Here is a 19,826-nt window from a genome sequence, read left to right as displayed (position 1 = left end):
CAAACGGAAGCAATAAACCATTATGAAACATATTTCATTCCACCAGTGACCGTCTCAACTCATTCAAATAAAGTGTTATGGGACTGCTGAGCACACAGTAGTAATGCATATGGTCGGAAGTTAAACGGGAAATGGTGCATTTATATAGCGCCTTTATCCAAGGCACTTTACATAGATTGTGTATGATGTTGCGTTGAGGTTGTTGTACTTGTACCGACCGTTCTCTGGTCGTCCAGCAGCAGTCCGGTCGTGTCCCTGACCTCGCTCTGCTGTCTGAGGCTGTGCTGGAGTTGCAGCCTTTGCAGTTTCATGTGCTGTAGGCTGCGGTGGAGCTCCGCCCGGGCCTGCTGGCTCTGCAGGGACAGTCTGGCCAACGCACCTCCAGCAGCCTGCCTGCCGCGTCGCTCTGCTGCCTCAGCCTCCTCGCCTGTCACGTGCAAACACACGGGAGAACAGTTTCAAGGCAAAGACCAGATCAGAACTTGTCTAGATACAGATACACATCACAGTCCAGACTGTTATTTTAACTGTGAAAGTTACGTTTGATTTGCATTGTTCACATTTAGAATCAGGAGAATCACTCCATATTCATCACATGCAGGCAAAGACTGTGACAGCCATGTAAGTAAAAAGATCAAGCACACACACGCACACGCACACGCACACGCACACGCACACACACACACACACACACACACACACACACACACACACACACACCAGTTTTGTCCAGTTCTTTCATGAGCTCCTCTTTCATACGCATGTTGATTGACAGCTCTCGGATTCTCCTCTGAATGATACTGGTCTCCCTCAGACTGCTACTTTCAGCACTGATCTCCTCAGTTGCTGAGAAGAAAAAAATAAAAAAGCAGGATAAACAATAAATGAAACACCTAAACAATTTTTAAAAATTGCAAAGTGTCGTTGGCCCGACGCCAGTCATGTGTCCATCATGACCAGGGGAAAAATTTCTACGACATATGGTTCAACCTTTTGCATTTGTGGTGCCCCTATGTTCAGAAGAGAACGCAATTTTGGTTCAATGGAAGCATTGCTGCAATACACTCAACGTTTTGTATTTGTGGTGCCTACTATGGGTTCAGGTGTTCTGCAGAGGCCTCTGCGATTTGTCATCGATGCGCTGATCATTTGGGGATTTTTTGGTAAAACAAGCTTTAGCTTGAACCTTCTTCCAACTCTTATGGTTTGTGAGATTTAAAAAAAAACATAGATATATGTTCAGAAACATATCAGAAAAAGTAAGTACACAGTTCCCAATTAAGTGATTTGACATATATAATAATATACAGTATGTATGTGCCACCGTGTGGGAGTAGTAGCAAATCACGTTCAACCAGAAACCATGCTAACTTTATGATGTGAAATTGGGGAGATAAAAGGTGGCCTGGGGAGATATTGTCCTTACACTAGAACAGACTCTAAAAACATCCACAAGTACCTGTGGCTGACTGTGGCTGCTGAGGTAAATTAATTTGGTTCTGGGACCTTTGCTCCAGCAAAGTGTTGTTCTGTTTCTGGCTTGGATTCTGTCGGCTGGTCCATGTCCGGTTTAAAGAACGTCTGTTAAAACATCATATGCATAGATTAGACAGCTGAAATAAAAACAGAAATACAGATGCCTATAAGGATCATAATTACGTCTGAGCACCCTGCATAATGTACAGCTGCCATACTATACCAAAAAGGTAATGCTAGAAGAACATTGATGTTTCTGAAATTGTTTTAAAAGTGAATATCACTGTATGTATGAAAGTAAAATTTTATTGCAAAATATTGGCAAAACCATTGCATTTTACATCAGGCGAGAAAGCATAAAATGGAAATAAAAATGGGGACAAAACGTTCAGAAACCTGGCTATCTCTGTGGGCAAGGCAAAGGCCTCCTGGGAAACATCATTCAGGCACAGCGCCTTCTGGAATCATGTCGAAGTGTCCTTGAGGAAATCACTGAACCCCTAACTCCTATCCTACTTTTACGAGCCCATTTTGTTCCATTTGAACGGTTAAATCAACCCTCTGCATTTTACTGTGTACGTTTACATAGGTAGAGCTTCTCACCTAAAGCCCATTCCTCCCTCCTCATTGACCTCCTCCTCTTCCCCTTGATCACCGTGGCTCAGTTTCTCCTGCTGGGTTATGAATGGGCAGTACACCTCGTCCTTCTCTTCAACCTCAGCCAGCAGAAGTTGACCACGCATCTTAAATGCTGCCATCACCCTCTCTAAAGAATAGGCTGGAGGACTGGTGTGGATCTACGCACGCACACACGCATGCACGCACCGCACCGCACGCACCGCACACAAGACACACACACAGGGAACACACAAGGAACAAGTACAGTCAATGAGGAGTGTGTAATAATAACACAATTTTAAAAACATGTACTCTTGAATACACACAAACACAGTTATGGGGCAGTCACCTACATTTCTGGCAGGTCCCTGGCCACAGCTGTGTCTGAGGAGTGGGACACTGTGAGGCCTCTTGGCCAACTTCCCAGAAAACCCCTCCTCTAGTGACGTCACTTTGGAGGTCATGAGGTTGTCACGGAGGCGATCGATGAGTATCTGCTGCTCGACCATTTGTTCAGTCTGAAATCAAAACCAATGGATGTGTTGTTAGGATTGTGGTATGTATAGGAAAGTTATGTTTTATTTTCTTTCATTTCTTTTAAGCTTTACAGTCTATCCTTCTATAGCCTATACCTTTTGTGCGGTATGTTGTCCATCTCACCTGTATGCGTGTACGCTCCTTCTCTTGTTCAAAGGCCTGGAGGTGTATTTTGCTCTCTTGAAGGAGTTTACGCATCTCTTTCTGAAGCTGCCTCAGCTCGTCCTCTTTCTGCACAAACACCTGCTCATCTATGGCTAGTGCCTCCTGAGAGAGAGAGAGAGAGAGAGAGAGAGAGAGAGAGAGAGAGAGATGAAAAACCTTTATTCCCTGCTCCAAGTCTAACAGACTAACACTGTAGACTACTTCGTTCATACAACTCAATTTGTACTGTGGCAGCTACTCTTATGGCCTTTGAAATAATGATCATTGACCAAATTCAAGACTCAAAAAGAGAGATTCTCAGACTCCCTGCACTCCCTGTTTTGATATGCTGCTCTTTTTTAGACAGTACAGTATATACAATAAAAGCAGCAATCTGTGAGTCATACCTGGCATTTGTTGAGCTCTCGTCTGAGCTGCACTATGGTGATGTGTTGGGCTTGAGCTTCTTCTGGGTCCAAGTCTCTGTCCATCTGACTGGCCTGTTGGGAGTGGAGCTCCTCCTTCCCCCTCACAGCATCCAGTTCCCTCCCCTTGTCTTTGAGGGCCTCCCGTAGTGTCTGGACCTCCTGCTCCAGCTCTCCTCGCCGAGCCACTCCTGGGTCCCAGGTAATAGCACAGGTCTTACCAGGACGGTTGCGCACATGACGCGCCCTCGAGGCAAACTGCAGCACGCTCAGGGTCTCTGCCACGCTGTGGTGGGACGGACTGACACACGCCACCATCAGTGTGTGCGCGCTGCCTCCCAGCGAATCACGTAGGAGGCGAGTAATTTTGGCATCACGGAATGGAACATGTGATTCTCTGCGATTATTTCGCCCAGGGTCCGTGAGGGCTCGGATGACGTTGCCCAGCGCCAGGAGGTCCGTGTTGATGTGAGCAGACTCTTTCAGACGAATCCCGGTGTTACCTGTTTTACTCGCACGCTCTGAGCCGGCCAGGTCCACCAGGTGGAGTTTTGACAAGCAGACAGTGTTTGAGGAGGGGACACTGCCATGGCAGTGCTTTGTCACCTGAAGGGTGAGGATGGTGTGCGAACGGCTGGAGCGCTCGTTCATTCGAGTGGTTCCGGTATGGCGAAGGGCGTTACCTGTGTCCAGGATGCTGAGTAGCTCCTCCACTGAGCTAACCAACATTTCCTTCAGTCCCACAACCACTGGAAATGTGCGCACGTACACACACACACACACACACACACACACACACACACACACACACACACAATTAGAACTAGTAAAAAGTTGTTTGGTCTCGTCCTACCTGAAACCCCCCCCCCCCCATACCCCCTCAGCCCCGAAGCTGCCCATTTTCCAGTGCAGCCCTGTTAATGTGTATGTGCTCTCTGTAGCTTCCTATAGGTGGCGCAAATATGACCATAATCTGGGTCATATTTTATATTTTTGCAAATTAAGTAGCCTATGCAAAAGTAGCCTACCCAATTGAATAGCCAGACATGAGAGATAAGTGATATTTAGGCTTGAATGAGATCTTTAATATGGAGTTTGAACCTGACCCTATGTGTTTGATTCTTGGGCTGCCTGATGACAAGATTGTTGACAAGTTCCATACACGTCTGTTTAATCTCTTAACTTATGCTGCTAGGAAAAATATTCTGTTGTCTTGGATTAATGAGAAACCACCAACAAAAAAAGACTGGCACAAAATAATCATGCAGTGCATGCCGTTGGAATTCCTAACCTGCCTGCTACGCTCCACCACAGATACCTTCTATAAAATATGGGACCCATATTTGAGATTTGTTGGCCCTCAGTTAGCTACCACCTTGACCATAGGGTTCCTGGACAGAAGCGATGCCACTAACCTTGATTGATAAAGTTATGGATATTATTGTTATGTATTTATAATGCATATATTTTATTTTATTTTCTCTGGAGTTGTTAACCCATCTAAATCTTCAAGCACCAAACTGCAAATGTGTCCATATTTGTATATTATTTTTGCACTTTATTTTTGTTGGTATAAGTGTATAATTGTGTCCTTTGTTCCACAACGCGCCTGAGCTGAGCTGTCTGTTTTTGTTTGTTTGTTTTGTTTTTCCTGTCTTGTCTTTGTCATAAAATGTAAAAATCAAAAAAAAAAATTATTGAAAAGAAAGTGATATTTAGGACAAGTTTGGAGGCAGTTGGACAACTGGTCTCAAAAATACACAACACTATGCAATACAGTTACAGTAGTAAGATCGCTTTCAGTTTGACACACCCAAACAAATACAAATACATAATTTGTTTTAATATAAGTAGGTGCTATTATTAATAGCTCCACACACCTCACTACCGGTATATCAAACCACACATTATCTTTGTAATGTAAATCTGGACGGCTAAAGGGAGTGGGACACGATTTTCTACATAATTTCTATGTCATTATAGCCAAACATTTCTAAAACATTTATTTATTTGTTTCTAATTTAATGTTTTCTCCAGCCATTTCCTACAAGCTCACATACATTGCAACGCATTGTGAGCGTGTCTGCTACTCTTGCTATGAATACAGGTGTGTCTTGAGAATTTGACTTGAATTTTGATCAATTATTGGTGTGTCTTGTCTTGGGCACAAAAACATTGAAAAGCAGTGGTGTGTAGATTACCTGTGTTGCCCCTCTCATCCTCTCTGATGTGCAGCTCCTTGTGGTCTGTGTGAAGCTCCAGCAGGTCCCTTAGCTCCTCCCTGTACAGCTCCATGTAGGACATGGTCACTGTGGCCTGCTCGGCCTTCAGTCCAGTGAACACATCGTAGGCCACGCGGCCCACAATCCCCATCCCTTCCTCTGTTAGAGACACCAGAGACAAAGTATAAGACCCATTCTACAAATGTCTGTGTTTCTATATTAATGGTGCTCAAACTTTTTCATGTCAAGGACCTCAAATATTATATGTATTTGGCCACGGACCCCCATCTTAATTAAAATATGTAGTTCCAGGGACCCCCCAGAAGCAAATATTTGAGTTAAAAACTTTAAGTGTGAAAGAATGTATATTCAAAGATTTGCACACATTTTTACGAATTTTCAAAAACAGCAGATCTACAAGCTCGTAGTGCAGCACCGCGTGTGTATATCTGCTACAGTATTTGTCAATAGCTAAAGTATGAAATAATGGTTAATGATGTGGTTAGACTCTAAAGTGACACAGATCCAGGTCTTATGGTTGCAAATATTGATAATTGTCTTAGCAATATTATTCTGTTAACTTTTTGATTAATCAAGAAGCACGTTTTTCAACAAATGAACGGGAAAACAAATATTGTACTTACTTCACCACAATTATTTGACTGCTATAGTAACTAGTTACTTTGGGAGATTTAGATTATTAATACAAAACATACATTAACCACTTAAACCATATATTTCACTCACTGACCCCCACGCGGGGTTTATACTTGGTCTCCTCCTTTTTTCTATATAGATAGATTGATTGATTGATTGAAAGATTTATTAACAGATTAGAGAATTACAGTACGTTTCAAGCACAACTCAATAAAAACTGTTAACGCCATAAAGCATTACACTTGTTTACAATAGGGTCCACCATGTTCAATTCATCATAACATTTAGAGACGTACAAATATACACTTCTATATAGCCAAAAGCAGGATAGAGGAGGTAAAACTTAAAAAAAAAAAAAAAAACATACAGGGAGGGGAAAAGGGGTGGGTGCGGCCGTGGGGGAATCAGATTTTACAGGGGCCAGTTTTGAATTGCAGCCGTCCGTAGGTGCCCTTTGAGAGCGCTTTTGAAGGAGTCAAGGGATTTGCATGTCTTAATGCAATGTTCCACATTTTGGTGGCATAGGAGTGAAGAGTTTGGTCCCTTGTTTGTGCCGAATCTGGGTTGCACATGGTTTGTTGAACTCCCTCTGGTGTTGTGGGTGTGGAGCTCTATACCATGTGTGCACTGTGCATGCAAGCTGTGAGCTTGTAAATCTTATATTTTCTCCTAAATTGGAACACTGGGGTTCATGTGGTTAACTGATAAATTATTATGTAAACTACCCCAGCATGGCAGCATCACATAAAGATATTAAAATCAGCTTCTCTATTGTGTCAAGACCAGTTCAGTTGCCTCGTGGTAGAGTGTCCTGTCCAGCTATCAGACTGGCAGGTCAAAGGTTCAGTCCCCAGCCGAGTCATAACAAGACTTGTTGTGCCCAATAACTCTATTAGCACATCCTAGATTGGTGTCCATTGGGGTCTAAATCTAGTCCCCCAAAAGTGACACTTGCCTCAAGTAAAAGCTATTGCTAATCCGTCACCTAATTAACAGATTAGCAATTACATCAGACAGTCAGACGTACAGTATTTGACCTTATAGGTCTTAACAAGGCTATAAGGTCATACATACCATCATGCAGTGTGTATGTCTTGCCCGACCCGGTTTGTCCATAGGCGAACACTGTTGCATTATAGCCCTCAACGAGAGATCGAACCAGCGGTTGGACGCAGGACTCATAGAAGGCATCTTGGCTGATAGCTGGTCCAAAGGCATGGTCGAAGGAGAAGTCCCTGTCCGTGCCGAGCATCACCTGCGTGCTGTCCGGGATGACTCTCACACACACCTGATGATTGTGGAGAATTTCTTTGGGTAGCAAGGGACGGATTCGAACCGCCGCCCGGACATGCACCTCGCCCATGTTTGACGACTGAAGATGCCGTATAAACCCCAGCTCCGTTTAGTTTAGTTGTCGCAAGCCAGCTAACTAATGCATTTGAAGACGTACCGCGCTCGGACAGTGGCATCTCTTGCTTATTTGGGGTAACTCATTCACAATCACAAAGTTGGTGGATCAGTCAAAGCAAACATGCGAGCTATTACCTACATACATTTACTGAACGCCTAGGAGTTAACAAAACAGATGTTTGACTAACCGTGTCCTCGTTTGCGTTCCAAGGGTTACTTTTAACACCATAACGTTACCGTTACCTCTGCCTCCAGTTTTGTTGTCGCTTGTGGGTTGCCTGGGAAACGGAGATGCAAGCGGTACTCAAGGAAAACTCGCACAAGAGATGAGAACTGCAGGTCATAATGTTACATATTTGCAACAGTGCCACCCCACGTACAACTCGAAGCACTGCGTTTCGATTTTTTTTTCGAGTTTAATATTTTCAATCCACATCCAAATGTTGAAACATAGGCTATATAGCCTACTGCCAACTGCCTACACCTATAGGAATCTGTGCACTAAAGTTCAGCTATTGCTAAAAAAAAAAGATCACACACATGTGAAGTGAGGGGCGCTCTTATCTTCATCATACATCATCTCATTCTGGCATCACATTTTGTGTCATTTGTATGCCTTCACTTTCATCTACTTTGCTCAGCCAATCAAATCATCGCTCTGGGCGATTAGCCAATCACAAGCCCAATGTTTGTTTACACAAACCTGGAAAGCTGGGCATAGAAGGGGCTAGCGCCCCTCAAAAAATAAAATAAAGAAAAATAATCCTTGTGAGTTAGAAATAGGATATCTAATATTTAATCATGTTAATGACTTATGTTAAAAAAAATCACACCCGCTCATCGTAACACCATCTCATTCCGGTCATCATGACATAAATACACTATGACGTAAAATTGTCCATTCATTGTCAATGGAAATGTAATGTTTGTGTAGGACAAAGTTTGTGCACATACACTAAAAGCTGGACATAGAAGGGTCTAGCACCCCTCAAAACTCAAAGAACACCCATATGTTTGTTTTTAAATATTTAATAGACTGACATACGGTAGAGTACACCTTAATATTTCTGGAATATTTTAAGCCTGCAGTGTTGAGTTTTCACTCTTTCACTTTCACTTTTTTTTGTGAAACAGCATTTCAAGAGTACACACATTCCATAAATCCATATCACCAGTAAGGCGCGATTCATACTCCTATTTTAGAGCCGAATAAAAGTCGGTTCGGCTCGGTAGAGCCTACAGTGTGACGTCATTTGAGGCTCGGGGGGGGGGCGGGTACCGTCCTAAAGTCGGCTCTTCGGTGCTACTGAAAAATTCTGACGAGCTGAAATCATTTCGGCACTACAGCGGTAAAAGAGTATGAATCGGCCCTAAGACACCTATAAAACAGCCAACAGCAAACGTCCCTGTGACATACTAACATCATATCCAGGGGGTGTACTACTGCACTTATAATACATCATGTCCAGGGAATGTACATCAAGCTGCCTCGTGATATGGAAACAATTCTGAACAAATACAGAACAAAAACATTATCTCAGGGACCAGCACTAACTCCTTCCCTTACTACTGAGTAATGCATGAAGGCACTGACTGACTGTATGTACTGCAATGCTGTCAGCCAGCTCATTAGTAGTAAATACAGCGTGTGTGGTGTATCGGGATATGGGCCATCTCTTTGTGGTGCTGCTTGGCATACGGCCACAAGTAAAAGTCGATAATTGCAGCGTTGATGTTGCAAGGCTGACCGTCTCTCTCCTCCACCAACTTGCAGAGGCATGCTTTGATCAGTTCTACTGACCAAATAGAACAACCACGGATCTCCACCTCTCTTCTGTCCCCTGAAGTCAGCAGTTCACCTGGGAGAGTAGGGAGATGGGACCATGCAAGATGATTGGTTAGCCACTTGAGTAGAGTTTGGGACCAGATCCAACATTGAGGAACTGGAAACAGTTCCATCACATTTGGAACCGTTTCCTGAACCGGTTTGTCACAGTGTCAGAGCTGGTATGTGGACTTCGCGTCTGCTATACAATCAATCAATCAATCCCTATAAAGGAATCGTTAATAGAGCACCGAAGTCTGACGTCAATATCGGTAGAGGGCGCAAATTCACAGGTTTGTGTACTTTTTATTTGCATTATAATCCCCGTAGGGGGATTTTAGATCGCCTCATATAAGAACTGTTTGAAAAATAAACATCTCACCCTGGCCGTTTCACTCATATGGATATTAAGAATCAACTGACTGAGAGAAAACGCTAATGTTACTGCTACTGAATTAGTTACATTTTCGCTTGAAACAGATTGTATCATATATATACTGACTGTTGCAAACGATACAGAGACACCTCCATGACAATAACGCAGAGACAGCTTGTTTATTTTTGGACCTTATATGAACACTTATTTGAAACGATTTTAAGATGAGCCCATGTTATTCTCCATAGAGAAATTACTTCCGCGAACCAGGGGAATTGAAGGGATGAGCAAGTTACGTCAGGACTTCGGTGCTCTATGGGAACCATTATAGGCCAGTCAATCTAAGATTTGACCCAAAATAAATTGCATTATGATCCTTAGGGTGATTCAAATAACATTAAACATCACACCCATGTGAAATGAGGGGCGCTCTTGTCATCGTACATCAATTTATGTTAGAGGACATTTGACATTTCTACATAAGATATATAAGGTGGTCCCTTACCCAAGCACTCCACCATGTGATTGGTTAGCCGATTTGCTCGTTTACACATGACTTAAGTTTTCCCTTCAATGTCAAACGCATTAACATTTAATGTTTAGATGTTTAATTTATGTCATATTTAGCGGAACTATCGTTTGTTTTACATCATCATCACTGTAAGATGATAAGAGCGCCCCTCACTTCACACGGGTGTGATTTTAATGTTATTTGGATGACCCTAAGGATCATTAAAAATAAAAACCTTGAACGATTACTATTGCAATTTATTTTGGGTTACGCCCCTTTTAGTTTAGAATTTAGACTGACTGGCCTATTAATCGAATCGAATATTAGTCGGAATCGGACATCAGCATATGGATGCCAGGTTGATTTAAGTGGTCAAAAGCTTGTTTATATGAGAGACAGGGAACATGAGAAAGAGACAGCGAAAGAATGGTGGCATAGATATTAGATAAAGTGGGGAGAAAAAGATGAATAGAGGGTAAATGGGAGGAAGATACAACAGAAAAAAACAAAGACTGAATGGATTACACACACACACACACACACAGCCATGCTATTATTATTTATCTTCCTCCATAACCGGACATACACAAGTACACACACAAACTCACCGTTCTTCAATGCCTGCATCAGTGTGTCAGAGTATCGTAGCACCCCGAGGTAGACCAGGGCCTGTGGGACCCTGTAGTCCGCAAACATGGTAAGATAGTCCAAATTGGGTATGTCTCCCTCCCCTCTTGCCTCCATAATGCCCCAGAAATCTGCTATCAGGATTTGGGCCCTTTTGTAGATTGTGATCTTCTTACCCTGAAACACAACAGTTGGACAATTGGCATAATAATACATTGGCCTCAGTACTGTGTTCTATTATGTAACTGATAGGTGAGTAATACCTCAGCAATGTTTATGTTATTGATGGGCAAGTAATATCTTGTCCACATTGCTGTGTTTAATTATACCCTCTGTTTTCACTACATTGTGGCTGTTAAGTTGCAGACTGGAGCAAATCAAAGAAAACGATGACTTGCTAGTTGCTACTCTGTTTTTGGCCAGCAGATGGAAGTCTAAAACCATCTAAATTCAGGTTATCTTATTTATATGTACCTAGGGTGGTGTGCAACAGTGCATGACTATCACTGATCATCACATGCACTTACTATGTTAAATAACTGGTTATGCTATACACATACAGTATGTGTACCCGTAACACGCACTGAGGGCAAGAAGCGATGCGCGCTGAAACAACATGTCTGGGAATGGACCATTTATTTTGAGGGGCGCTAGCACCTCCTATATTCAGCTATAGTGTAGATTCTTCTTTGTCCTAACACAAACAATAATTGCTATTGACAATGAATGGAGAATTTACGTCATATGATCCTAACACAAACATTAATTGCCATTGACAATGAATGGAGAATTTACTTATGTGTGTCTTCTAAGCAAATCGGTATTTATGTCCTACACAAAGAATTAAATTAAATTCCCATTGCCAATGAATGGAGAATTTACGTCATATGTAGACGAGCAAATCGTAAATTTTTGTCCTACAATGAATGGATGATTACGATGATAAGAGGGCCCCTCACTTCACACGGGTGTGATTTTTATTTTTTTAATTACGTTTTCGGGGACGGATAGGGTGAAAAATGTGTGCTAATTTGTCAGGCTAGGCGGGGCCTAGGGCCGGCCCAGTTAGGGCCCCGCCGCCCCGGTAGGGCTGGGCCTTAATTTTCGGGCCTGTTGAGAACTATAGTTTTCGCCGGCTGCTGGGCGCGGCATAACTTTGGGGCGGGCCCGTCTAGAGTATGAATGGACAGGTATCAGTCAAAAGGCAGACTTCGAAGAGGAAGGACGGGTGGGGAGGGATCAACAAATGGAATGTCAGAACAGGTCAGCTCCATATATGGAGATCTAAGGGTTTGAGGTCAGATGTAGAGTTGCTGGCCAGCTCCATATATGCAGATCTAGGTGTTGATCCAGTCTTCTCCATGTATGGCTATCCAGGTTTTTAACTTTTTATGAGGTTAGTGTCCTGATCTTCATATGGAGACGGCTATATATGGAGCGTGTCACGAGGTCACAGTCTTCCTTAACTCTTTTATTGCTATGTATGAACATATTCGTATCGCTCCCGACATGTTAACATTTCTGGTGAAAGGTAAACAACGTGAGCTAATGCTAATATTAGCCGATCGTTACAATGGCGGCCTCCAAGTCGGAAAACCAGAAATGAAAATGCCCAAATAGGGAAATAGCCCTGGCAAGGCTTATGAGTTTAGTAGTTCAAATGTTTAAATATGTTGCGTTTTGCATCCCAAAACGCAGTATATAGGTAATGGACGCATTAAACCAACCACACTGTCCACGGGACTCACTACTGTACTCAGCATGTACAGTAATAATAATCCACGTTAAAAAATATCACGGAAAAACCAATGCGGTAAAACACGATAATTTTGCATGGCCGCATCCAACCTAATCCTACGTTATAAACAATCAAATCCACGTAGGAATTGTTGTAGAACCACGATAGTAGTTTGATTTCATAACACAGGGCGCCACCATCTTTCTCAGCGACACAGACAGCGCTGAGAGCTCAGAGCGCACCCTCAGAGACCAGACCTGTTTAGAGAGAGAGTGCCGACAACAGAGCGGTCAGTGACTCATGCAGCCCCATGAATGAACAGTGGATGGAGTTGTCGCAACTCTCTCATCTTAACAGCGCTGCCTCCAACAGACCAAAGAGCATGACAAGCAGACCTGATTGAATGGGAAACACACATTGTGTAACACACACCGATATTGTTGCTGTTGCGTGCGTTGTGGTGCCACCACAATTATTATTATTATTATTATTATTATTTCAGATACATTTCTACATGAATATAACCACATTATAACCATAAAAATGTAAATGGGAGTTAAATGCTGCAATTTGTAAAAATATGACTCTTAACGTCGTTGAAGTGGGACTCATAAAATGTCCCCAGGGACCCATCTAAAAGACCACCCCTGGGTCCCGGGACCCATTATATTGAAAACCTATTTAGTTACCGGTATATGGTTTTAGCATTAGAATTAAAGGGATATTTCAATTTAATTCTAATTAAAGTGAAATATTTTTAGAATATCAATCTAATTTTTCATATTCAGTTTAGTGTCACGCACAAGTGTCACGCTGTGAGCTTGTAGATCTGCTATTTTCTCCAAAGATTCAGCTAATTTCACTGAATGTTTGCCTATTATTACATGCCTAGAATACGTACAGCAGGGGTGCAGATAATGTTACAAATGTGTTGGCAACAGTTAAGATAAGGGTCTAGAAGATTAATTCAAGTTAGTAAATTATGACATACAGAGAGAGAGGCATGTGTGTTTGTTGATGCACATACAGTATGTTACACTCTTTTCTTCTTCTTTTCCCTCACCTCATACATAGCTTCATCTCTGTAGGAGGGCAGTTTGTCAACAATGAGTTCCATCATCTTCCGAGCATCATTTCCAGCCTGGCTGATAAAGCTACAGAAGCTCCCTCCATGCTCCAATAGAACACGGCCACCTTCAGTCAAAACCTAATTAAGAGAATTCAGTACATGACGTGGTCAAATCTGTGCTGAAAAGGATGGAAAATAACCAATAAGTGGAATGCATGATATGTCAGAGAGCTTATTTTTCTCAAACAAAGTAATCTGGCAGCTCAGACCCAAGAAAAAAAATCGGACAGATCCGACCGACTTGATCACATGACAGATAATGTGTTTGTTGTTTGGATATCTGTAGGAGTAATATTAAAAACATAGGGGCAAAGGTTCTGCTCTGGCCTCCATGCCCAAATGTCAGTTATGTAACTTAAAGCTGCTATAAGCAATAATATGTCATAAATGTATGACCTTTGTTTTGGTATTCAGACAGCTAGCAATGCGAAACGCTCTAAAAACATTTTGTGACACATCTAGGAGCCACAATCTGCATTCAAAGATGTTCATAGAAGCTTTGTCATTGGTCAAAAAGAACCCGGTCGAAATGACTAACCAATCAGGAAGTAGACAGGCAAATCGACCAATGACATTTTCTAGGAAAATCTTTGAATGCAGATTGCGGCCCCTAGATGTGTCACAGAGACTAATTGTTTTTGGGAGTGTTTTACCCATTGCTGGTTGTCTGAATACGAGAAAAGAAATCATAAACATGTTGACATATTATTGCTTATAGCAGCTTTAACACAGCACGCGCATACATGACGACACAAACCCCCACATGCAGAACCAACATGGATGAAATAAAGTCACGGGGTGGACAATGAGTCCATTATTTGACGGGCAGGCGGGGTGGGTCTGGTTTGTATTTTGATATCATCACGGGTGACGGGTCGGTCTATGGATCTGATTATTGACGGGCGTCAATCCGATTGTACAATATCCATTGTACCTGTTGTCAGAGTACTTTGTGCAGTACTCATTGTTATAGTAATTGGAGACCAGTGTCTGACATCAGTACTATTTGACATCATATTATTGACATCAGGGATCTCCATACATGGGCATAAAGCGGACAAGCGGTCAATATAGAGGTCCCTGGATTTTCGTTCTGTTTGGTTTCCGACATATGCACGAGACATTATTATAGATAGATGCACTGTAATAGTAATACCTGATGGCGCTCCTGAAGCATGGGCATGGACGTGCTATTGTCTGACCGCAGGACATGTGCCAGCTCTTTGATACTCATCTTAGAGAAGTAGTTTGGATCAGTGATGGGAACACCTGAGGAGTGAGGGTGTTTGAGAATGAGTGGAAGAAAAAGAAGAAAGTACACTAGGCTAAAATAATGCGAGGTTATAAAGTTTTAATGGCGATAATTACAATTGACATCATAGAAACCATGTCTACTTAGGGGAACCAGTGCAAAACGGCAACATTATATTCTGAAAAGATCTTGCATTTAGAGTCCAAAACTAATTCCCATAACAATCACTGTTCCATATGAGACGTAACTGATTAGAGTCATTCATGGTAATTACTGAGTGTGCACAGTCACATGCTAAGCTTAAGGCACTTTACCAGCAGTATATAGGTATAATTGGCAGAAATACAGCAATGAGCAAGAGAAATCCATGGGACCAAAAGAACCATGCAGTGCATCAAGAGGCATGATCAGTTCAATTCAATAGCCAGTAATTTTCTTTGATGGACAGAAAGGTGGACAAATGTCAAGATTTTTGGTGTAGAGGGAAAGAAGAGCGGGAAGTATAGAGCCAATTCAGGTCAGGTTTAGTATAGCAGGTTTAAGTAGTTGCTTTAAAATTTAAAAGCAACAAAGAAAACATTCTTGTGGCAACATGAGAACTCTTTTCAAGCTATATAGTTTAGTCTCCGATGAGTCGAAGACTGGGTTTCAATCTTTGACTGTTCTCACCCTCCTCCATGGCCCTGGTAATGGCAGCACATAAGGTCATGTACCCTCTGTATGTAGTCCCTTTGTAGGTCACCTCACACTGCTGGTCTTCATTCTCTGGCCAGAAGGAAAAGTTCATAGTGTCTGTCACAAACACCCAGTTTGGTGCCTGCAGTGCAGAAGAACTAGGATTAATATCAAGAGAGCAAAACAAGAAAATCTTGACCAATGTCACACCATGCCACTCTGGTTTATCTCCCATTGTTTTGCTAGATCCCCACCTGGAGTGGAGTCCACTCAGTCCAGTGTCTCTGCCAAATCTGCCAATAGCTTCTGACCAACCTCTGCTTACTATCAGCAATCGACAAGATAAATGAAGATGAAACTATCAACAATAGCGGAACTAGTATAGGGCACTGGGGGGACCCTGATCAGGGTTTAATTGGTTCAAAAACTGCTTTATGGACAATGTTGGTGTAATCAAGAAAAAATATTGTATAGATGATCAATTACGAGTTACACTTTGCATTTTCTTGTTGTACAAGCTGTCCACTGTCTGCAAAGAGACTGTTTTACGATGTCATGCACATGGCGGCATGAGCTGTGAATATTCTGCTATTGAGAGGACATAATGGAGACGATATAAACTGCGTGGCTCAGTAATGGTACTTTGACTAAAGGAATCCACCATGTCTGTAATGAGATTAAGTCAGGTTATTAATTATTATAGAACTTCTCAGAAGGCTAACATTAAGTTGAGGATAGGACAGTTCTCATAATTGGTTCTAGTGAGCAGAGAGATAATTAATAATAAGTAGACTCAGTAACCTGACTGTAGAAAGTAACACTACAGTAAAGAACTTGGGGGTTATTGTCGATTGTGAATTGAATTTGAATACACACATTAATCATGTTGCCAATATTGCCTTTTTTCATTTTAGAAATATTGCACGAATTAGAGCCTATCCCTCGTTGGAATATGCAAAAACACTAAAAAGCACATGACCTTATGAAGATGTAACTGAAACATCGAAACGTTGTCGCTATTTTACTTGCAATCTGATAATAAAATAATGGCTTAAACTGTCCGAGTTGCTCCAGTGCCTCCTTTCCTCCTGTAACCTGTCCTGCCTCTGAGATGCACCAGACTGGCCTGCCATAGGCTAGAGGCGCGGTTGGAACTCCTGACTAAAAAGCACACCTTTACGACCAGATTACGATCTCACGCAGACCGCTCTGTATGGCGGTTCTTATATTCTTTATTTTGTTTTTTACTGAGAATAAGGTTAGAAATAAGTTTAGGGTTAGGCATAACATTGTGGTCAGTTTCAATTATGGGGATAATTGTGATTATCCTCGTAAGTGACAAACATACAGTACATCTTGATAGGTGATTATTTTTTTGTATTAATGTATACTATCTATATTAATGTAAAATGTGTTTCTCTCAGTGATTACCTGCTGTGTGTTGGTAAATCTTAATCAGTTCTTGTTTTTCACATAAAGGACCATTACAAAAAAAAGATACATTAATGTTCCTATGACGTTTCTTTGCCCAAATTAAGGAGTGATTCCAGTATGTTTTTGTGCGATTAGAACAGTTTTAAGCATAATGTTACAATTAATGGCATAATATCACAATTATGTGCATCACACTTATTTTGGCTGGGGTCATTGTGACTAGAAATTTTCATATTGCCCCATGCCTGCAGTAGCTGAGGCTCACATTAAAATGATAAGCTGTTTGAGCTACATGGTCATTTCAGTTTTCAGATCTGAATGAGCACAATTCTGTTCATAGTGTAGTCCCAATGTTGTACTTCTAGGATGACACTGTTTTTGTTTATTGGATGTGTCTCGAATTGTATTTCTATGAGGTTTACTATATATTTCCCCACTGTTCTTCACCAACATTTATCCTACAATTACAAATGGTCTGAATATCATCAAATATATATGCATTTATAACACACACTCAAATACAATAACAGCATTATAATAAATCCATTAATTTCTTTCTCCAAATGGTTGCAGAGTAGGAGTGTATAATCACAATGAAACAATACTTTGGTTTACACCGTTTTCAGTTATAATTTGAATATAGTTTTTTTTCTTCTTTATGGGGGTGGAGGCACATTAGCCGCAATTTGCAACACTAGATTTTTTTAAATAATGGGATGAATACCCTTCATTAAGAGCCCATTGATAAAATTGAAATTTCCGATCTACTAAATGTTAAACTCACCAACATTGCAGCTATAGGGCAAGCTTGAATTATCAGGAGGCAGCAGCACGACCCGCCAAAAAAAACGAGTGATACCAAACTCCAACACTTAAGAAAAAAGTATCACGGCATGGAATTTCTTGGCAGAAAGTACCTGATAACATGTCTTGTCTACAGTGTATTTTTATGAAACAAACGCTTTGCAGATTGATGAGGATGATGAGGATGAGGATAAATCAAGCTTGCCTTACAGCTGCAATGTTGGTCAGTTTAACGTTGTTTAAAACAAGCAGATCGGATCGGAAATTTCAATTTGATCAATGGGCTGTCAATATAGGTATTGAAACTCTAGATTCAACCCATTATAAAAGAAAATCTAGTGTTGCAAATTGCGGCTAGAGGTACATTACAGAAGTAGTTCACCACTCATGTACTGCATGTGGTGGAAATGGATATGGCTCTCTGAGTGACCTGGTCAGAGGTGGGTGGTGGGGCCAGAGGATTGGCCTTCTTCCAGCCGCTGGCGGTTAAACCCTCACTGTGCCGGAGGGAATAGAGCATCTCCGCTAACCTCTGTACTCCCTCCTCCTCCACAAAAACATCCAGACTCCGCTCTGCTACAAACTGGCCAGACTCGCGGGGGTAGAGAGGCAGCTCCATGTTGAAGACTGTATTTTTTTTTTTTTTAAAGAGACACAAATGGACAGGTGTGCAGAAAGGCAATTACATGAATATTTCTCCAAACTGGAGTAAGTAGGTTGTGGTTGAGGTTAAAGCAAAGGTTTCTTGATAAGAAATCAGATGCATCTCTGTTCCATAGGCCCAATTTAGTCCTGCAGCTTTGCTTATGGGGGAAACAGATCTCTTTCACTCTCTCCTTGTGCATTAATCACATCGATTCGTTATACCAGACAGAGGGAGAGAGAGACAGAGAGTTATTCATAGGGCTAAGGGCTTGGTACAACCGTCCTTTCTGAATTTAACCTACTCATTCCCTCAACGTGAATATCGGTAATGACTGTGACTTCACCATGTGATATGGCTCCCACGAGTGATAATGAAACACACTGACGCACAAACACCAATACCCTGCTGCTATTTAGTGAATTCAAAGCCATTTTACCATGTTTACTGTGGTGGTGAGTCACCTTTCACTTCCACACTACAAGAAAACAAGTTCAGGTGAACTGGTCTTTTAATGGAAAACGCGTTCGTCAAGTCTTTCATCATAACTGTATATAAAATGTCCACCAATGCTGTATCTACACTACATACATAGCTAGCTCTGGTCCATAGCACAATCGACATTGCATTTAGAAGACCAGAGCTATACACTACACCTACAGTACTTCTTTGCCCTGAACTCTGTTTTTAAACAGATTAACTGCCGTCTTTGGCGCCTGATTTCCCCCGGCGGGATCAATAAAGGTCTTTAATAGTAGGCTACTAAGAGTAGTAGTAGTTCATCATCATTAATGATTAAAGCGTCCGTTTGGACAAACTTACATCAAATAACTCGGGTTTGTTTACTGTCTGTCCCATGCATTCATGTCACTCACAATAATTATCAGCTACCTAGTACAGCTCTGTCTATCGCAGTGCAGTTGTCTGTATCATTGCCTACACCTGGAAAAGTATTAGTTGAATTAAGACGTTGCTACTAAAAACAGAAGCACTTCACTTACATTACTTGAAGAAAAAAGGAAAGTTCACTGACTGCAGCTTCATGTGCTTCCTCGTTCACTTTCTGACTGGAACTACTTTTAATGTAGCCGACCCTGAGCAAACCAATCATGGCTTTGTTTGGGTTGGTCAATGCTAGATAAGCCAATCAAATTACACCCCGCGTTAAGACCGGAAAGCCAGAGCACACGTCACGTCACGTCCATGCTTTTACCATGCTCATAAATCAAATAATCATTTAAACGCTCTTTAGGATTAGTTATTGATTGTGCATAAGCTTGTGTGTAATGTCAGAATGGTTACTGTGATAAAGGAAATGTATTA

The 19,826-nt window shown here is 41.7% G+C and overlaps 2 protein-coding genes across 2 annotated transcripts in view; both read right to left on the bottom strand.

The window, feature by feature from the left end:
* LOC310872153 (kinesin-like protein KIF27) overlaps positions 1–7,678 on the bottom strand; it is a 15,945-nt gene extending 8,267 nt beyond the window's left edge. The window contains exons 1-9 of the mRNA XM_083783875.1: positions 7,154–7,678; positions 5,402–5,581; positions 3,183–3,949; positions 2,755–2,898; positions 2,448–2,612; positions 2,080–2,273; positions 1,460–1,581; positions 721–846; positions 219–427 (exon numbers count right to left, since the gene is read on the bottom strand). Coding sequence (XP_083640001.1) covers positions 219–427; positions 721–846; positions 1,460–1,581; positions 2,080–2,273; positions 2,448–2,612; positions 2,755–2,898; positions 3,183–3,949; positions 5,402–5,581; positions 7,154–7,442 — 2,196 coding nt within the window. The 5' untranslated portion in view covers positions 7,443–7,678. The remainder of the gene's footprint in view (positions 1–218; positions 428–720; positions 847–1,459; positions 1,582–2,079; positions 2,274–2,447; positions 2,613–2,754; positions 2,899–3,182; positions 3,950–5,401; positions 5,582–7,153) is intronic.
* Positions 7,679–8,578: 900 nt separating this feature from the next.
* On the bottom strand, positions 8,579–19,608 carry qng1 (Q-nucleotide N-glycosylase 1). Its single transcript, XM_083783252.1, has 7 exons — positions 19,505–19,608; positions 18,291–18,487; positions 15,617–15,764; positions 14,852–14,964; positions 13,630–13,773; positions 10,810–11,005; positions 8,579–9,348 (listed from the first exon to the last, which is right to left on the bottom strand). Exons 2-7 carry the CDS (start codon positions 18,477–18,479, stop codon positions 9,119–9,121), a joined length of 1,020 nt encoding a protein of 339 aa, XP_083639378.1. The 5' UTR covers positions 18,480–18,487; positions 19,505–19,608; the 3' UTR covers positions 8,579–9,118.
* Positions 19,609–19,826: the final 218 nt, after the last annotated feature.

This window comes from Protomyctophum parallelum (assembly GCF_964188405.1).
Source record: "Protomyctophum parallelum genome assembly, chromosome: 15".
In the NCBI taxonomy this organism is placed as follows: Eukaryota; Metazoa; Chordata; class Actinopteri; order Myctophiformes; family Myctophidae; genus Protomyctophum; species Protomyctophum parallelum.
Note: the sequence above shows the minus strand (reverse complement) of the source record. Positions and strands in the feature narration are given on the sequence as shown.

Coding starts and splice junctions, on each gene's coding strand:
- qng1 (XM_083783252.1), bottom strand. CDS start 18,479: ATGGAGCTGCCTCTCTACCCCCGCGAGTCTGGCCAGTTTGTAGCAGAG. Junction 15,765..18,290: donor CACCACCCACCTCTGACCAG/GTCACTCAGAGA, acceptor TCTGCACTGCAG/GCACCAAACTGGGTGTTTGT. Junction 13,774..14,851: donor TGCTTCAGGAGCGCCATCAG/GTATTACTATTA, acceptor TCTCTTAATTAG/GTTTTGACTGAAGGTGGCCG.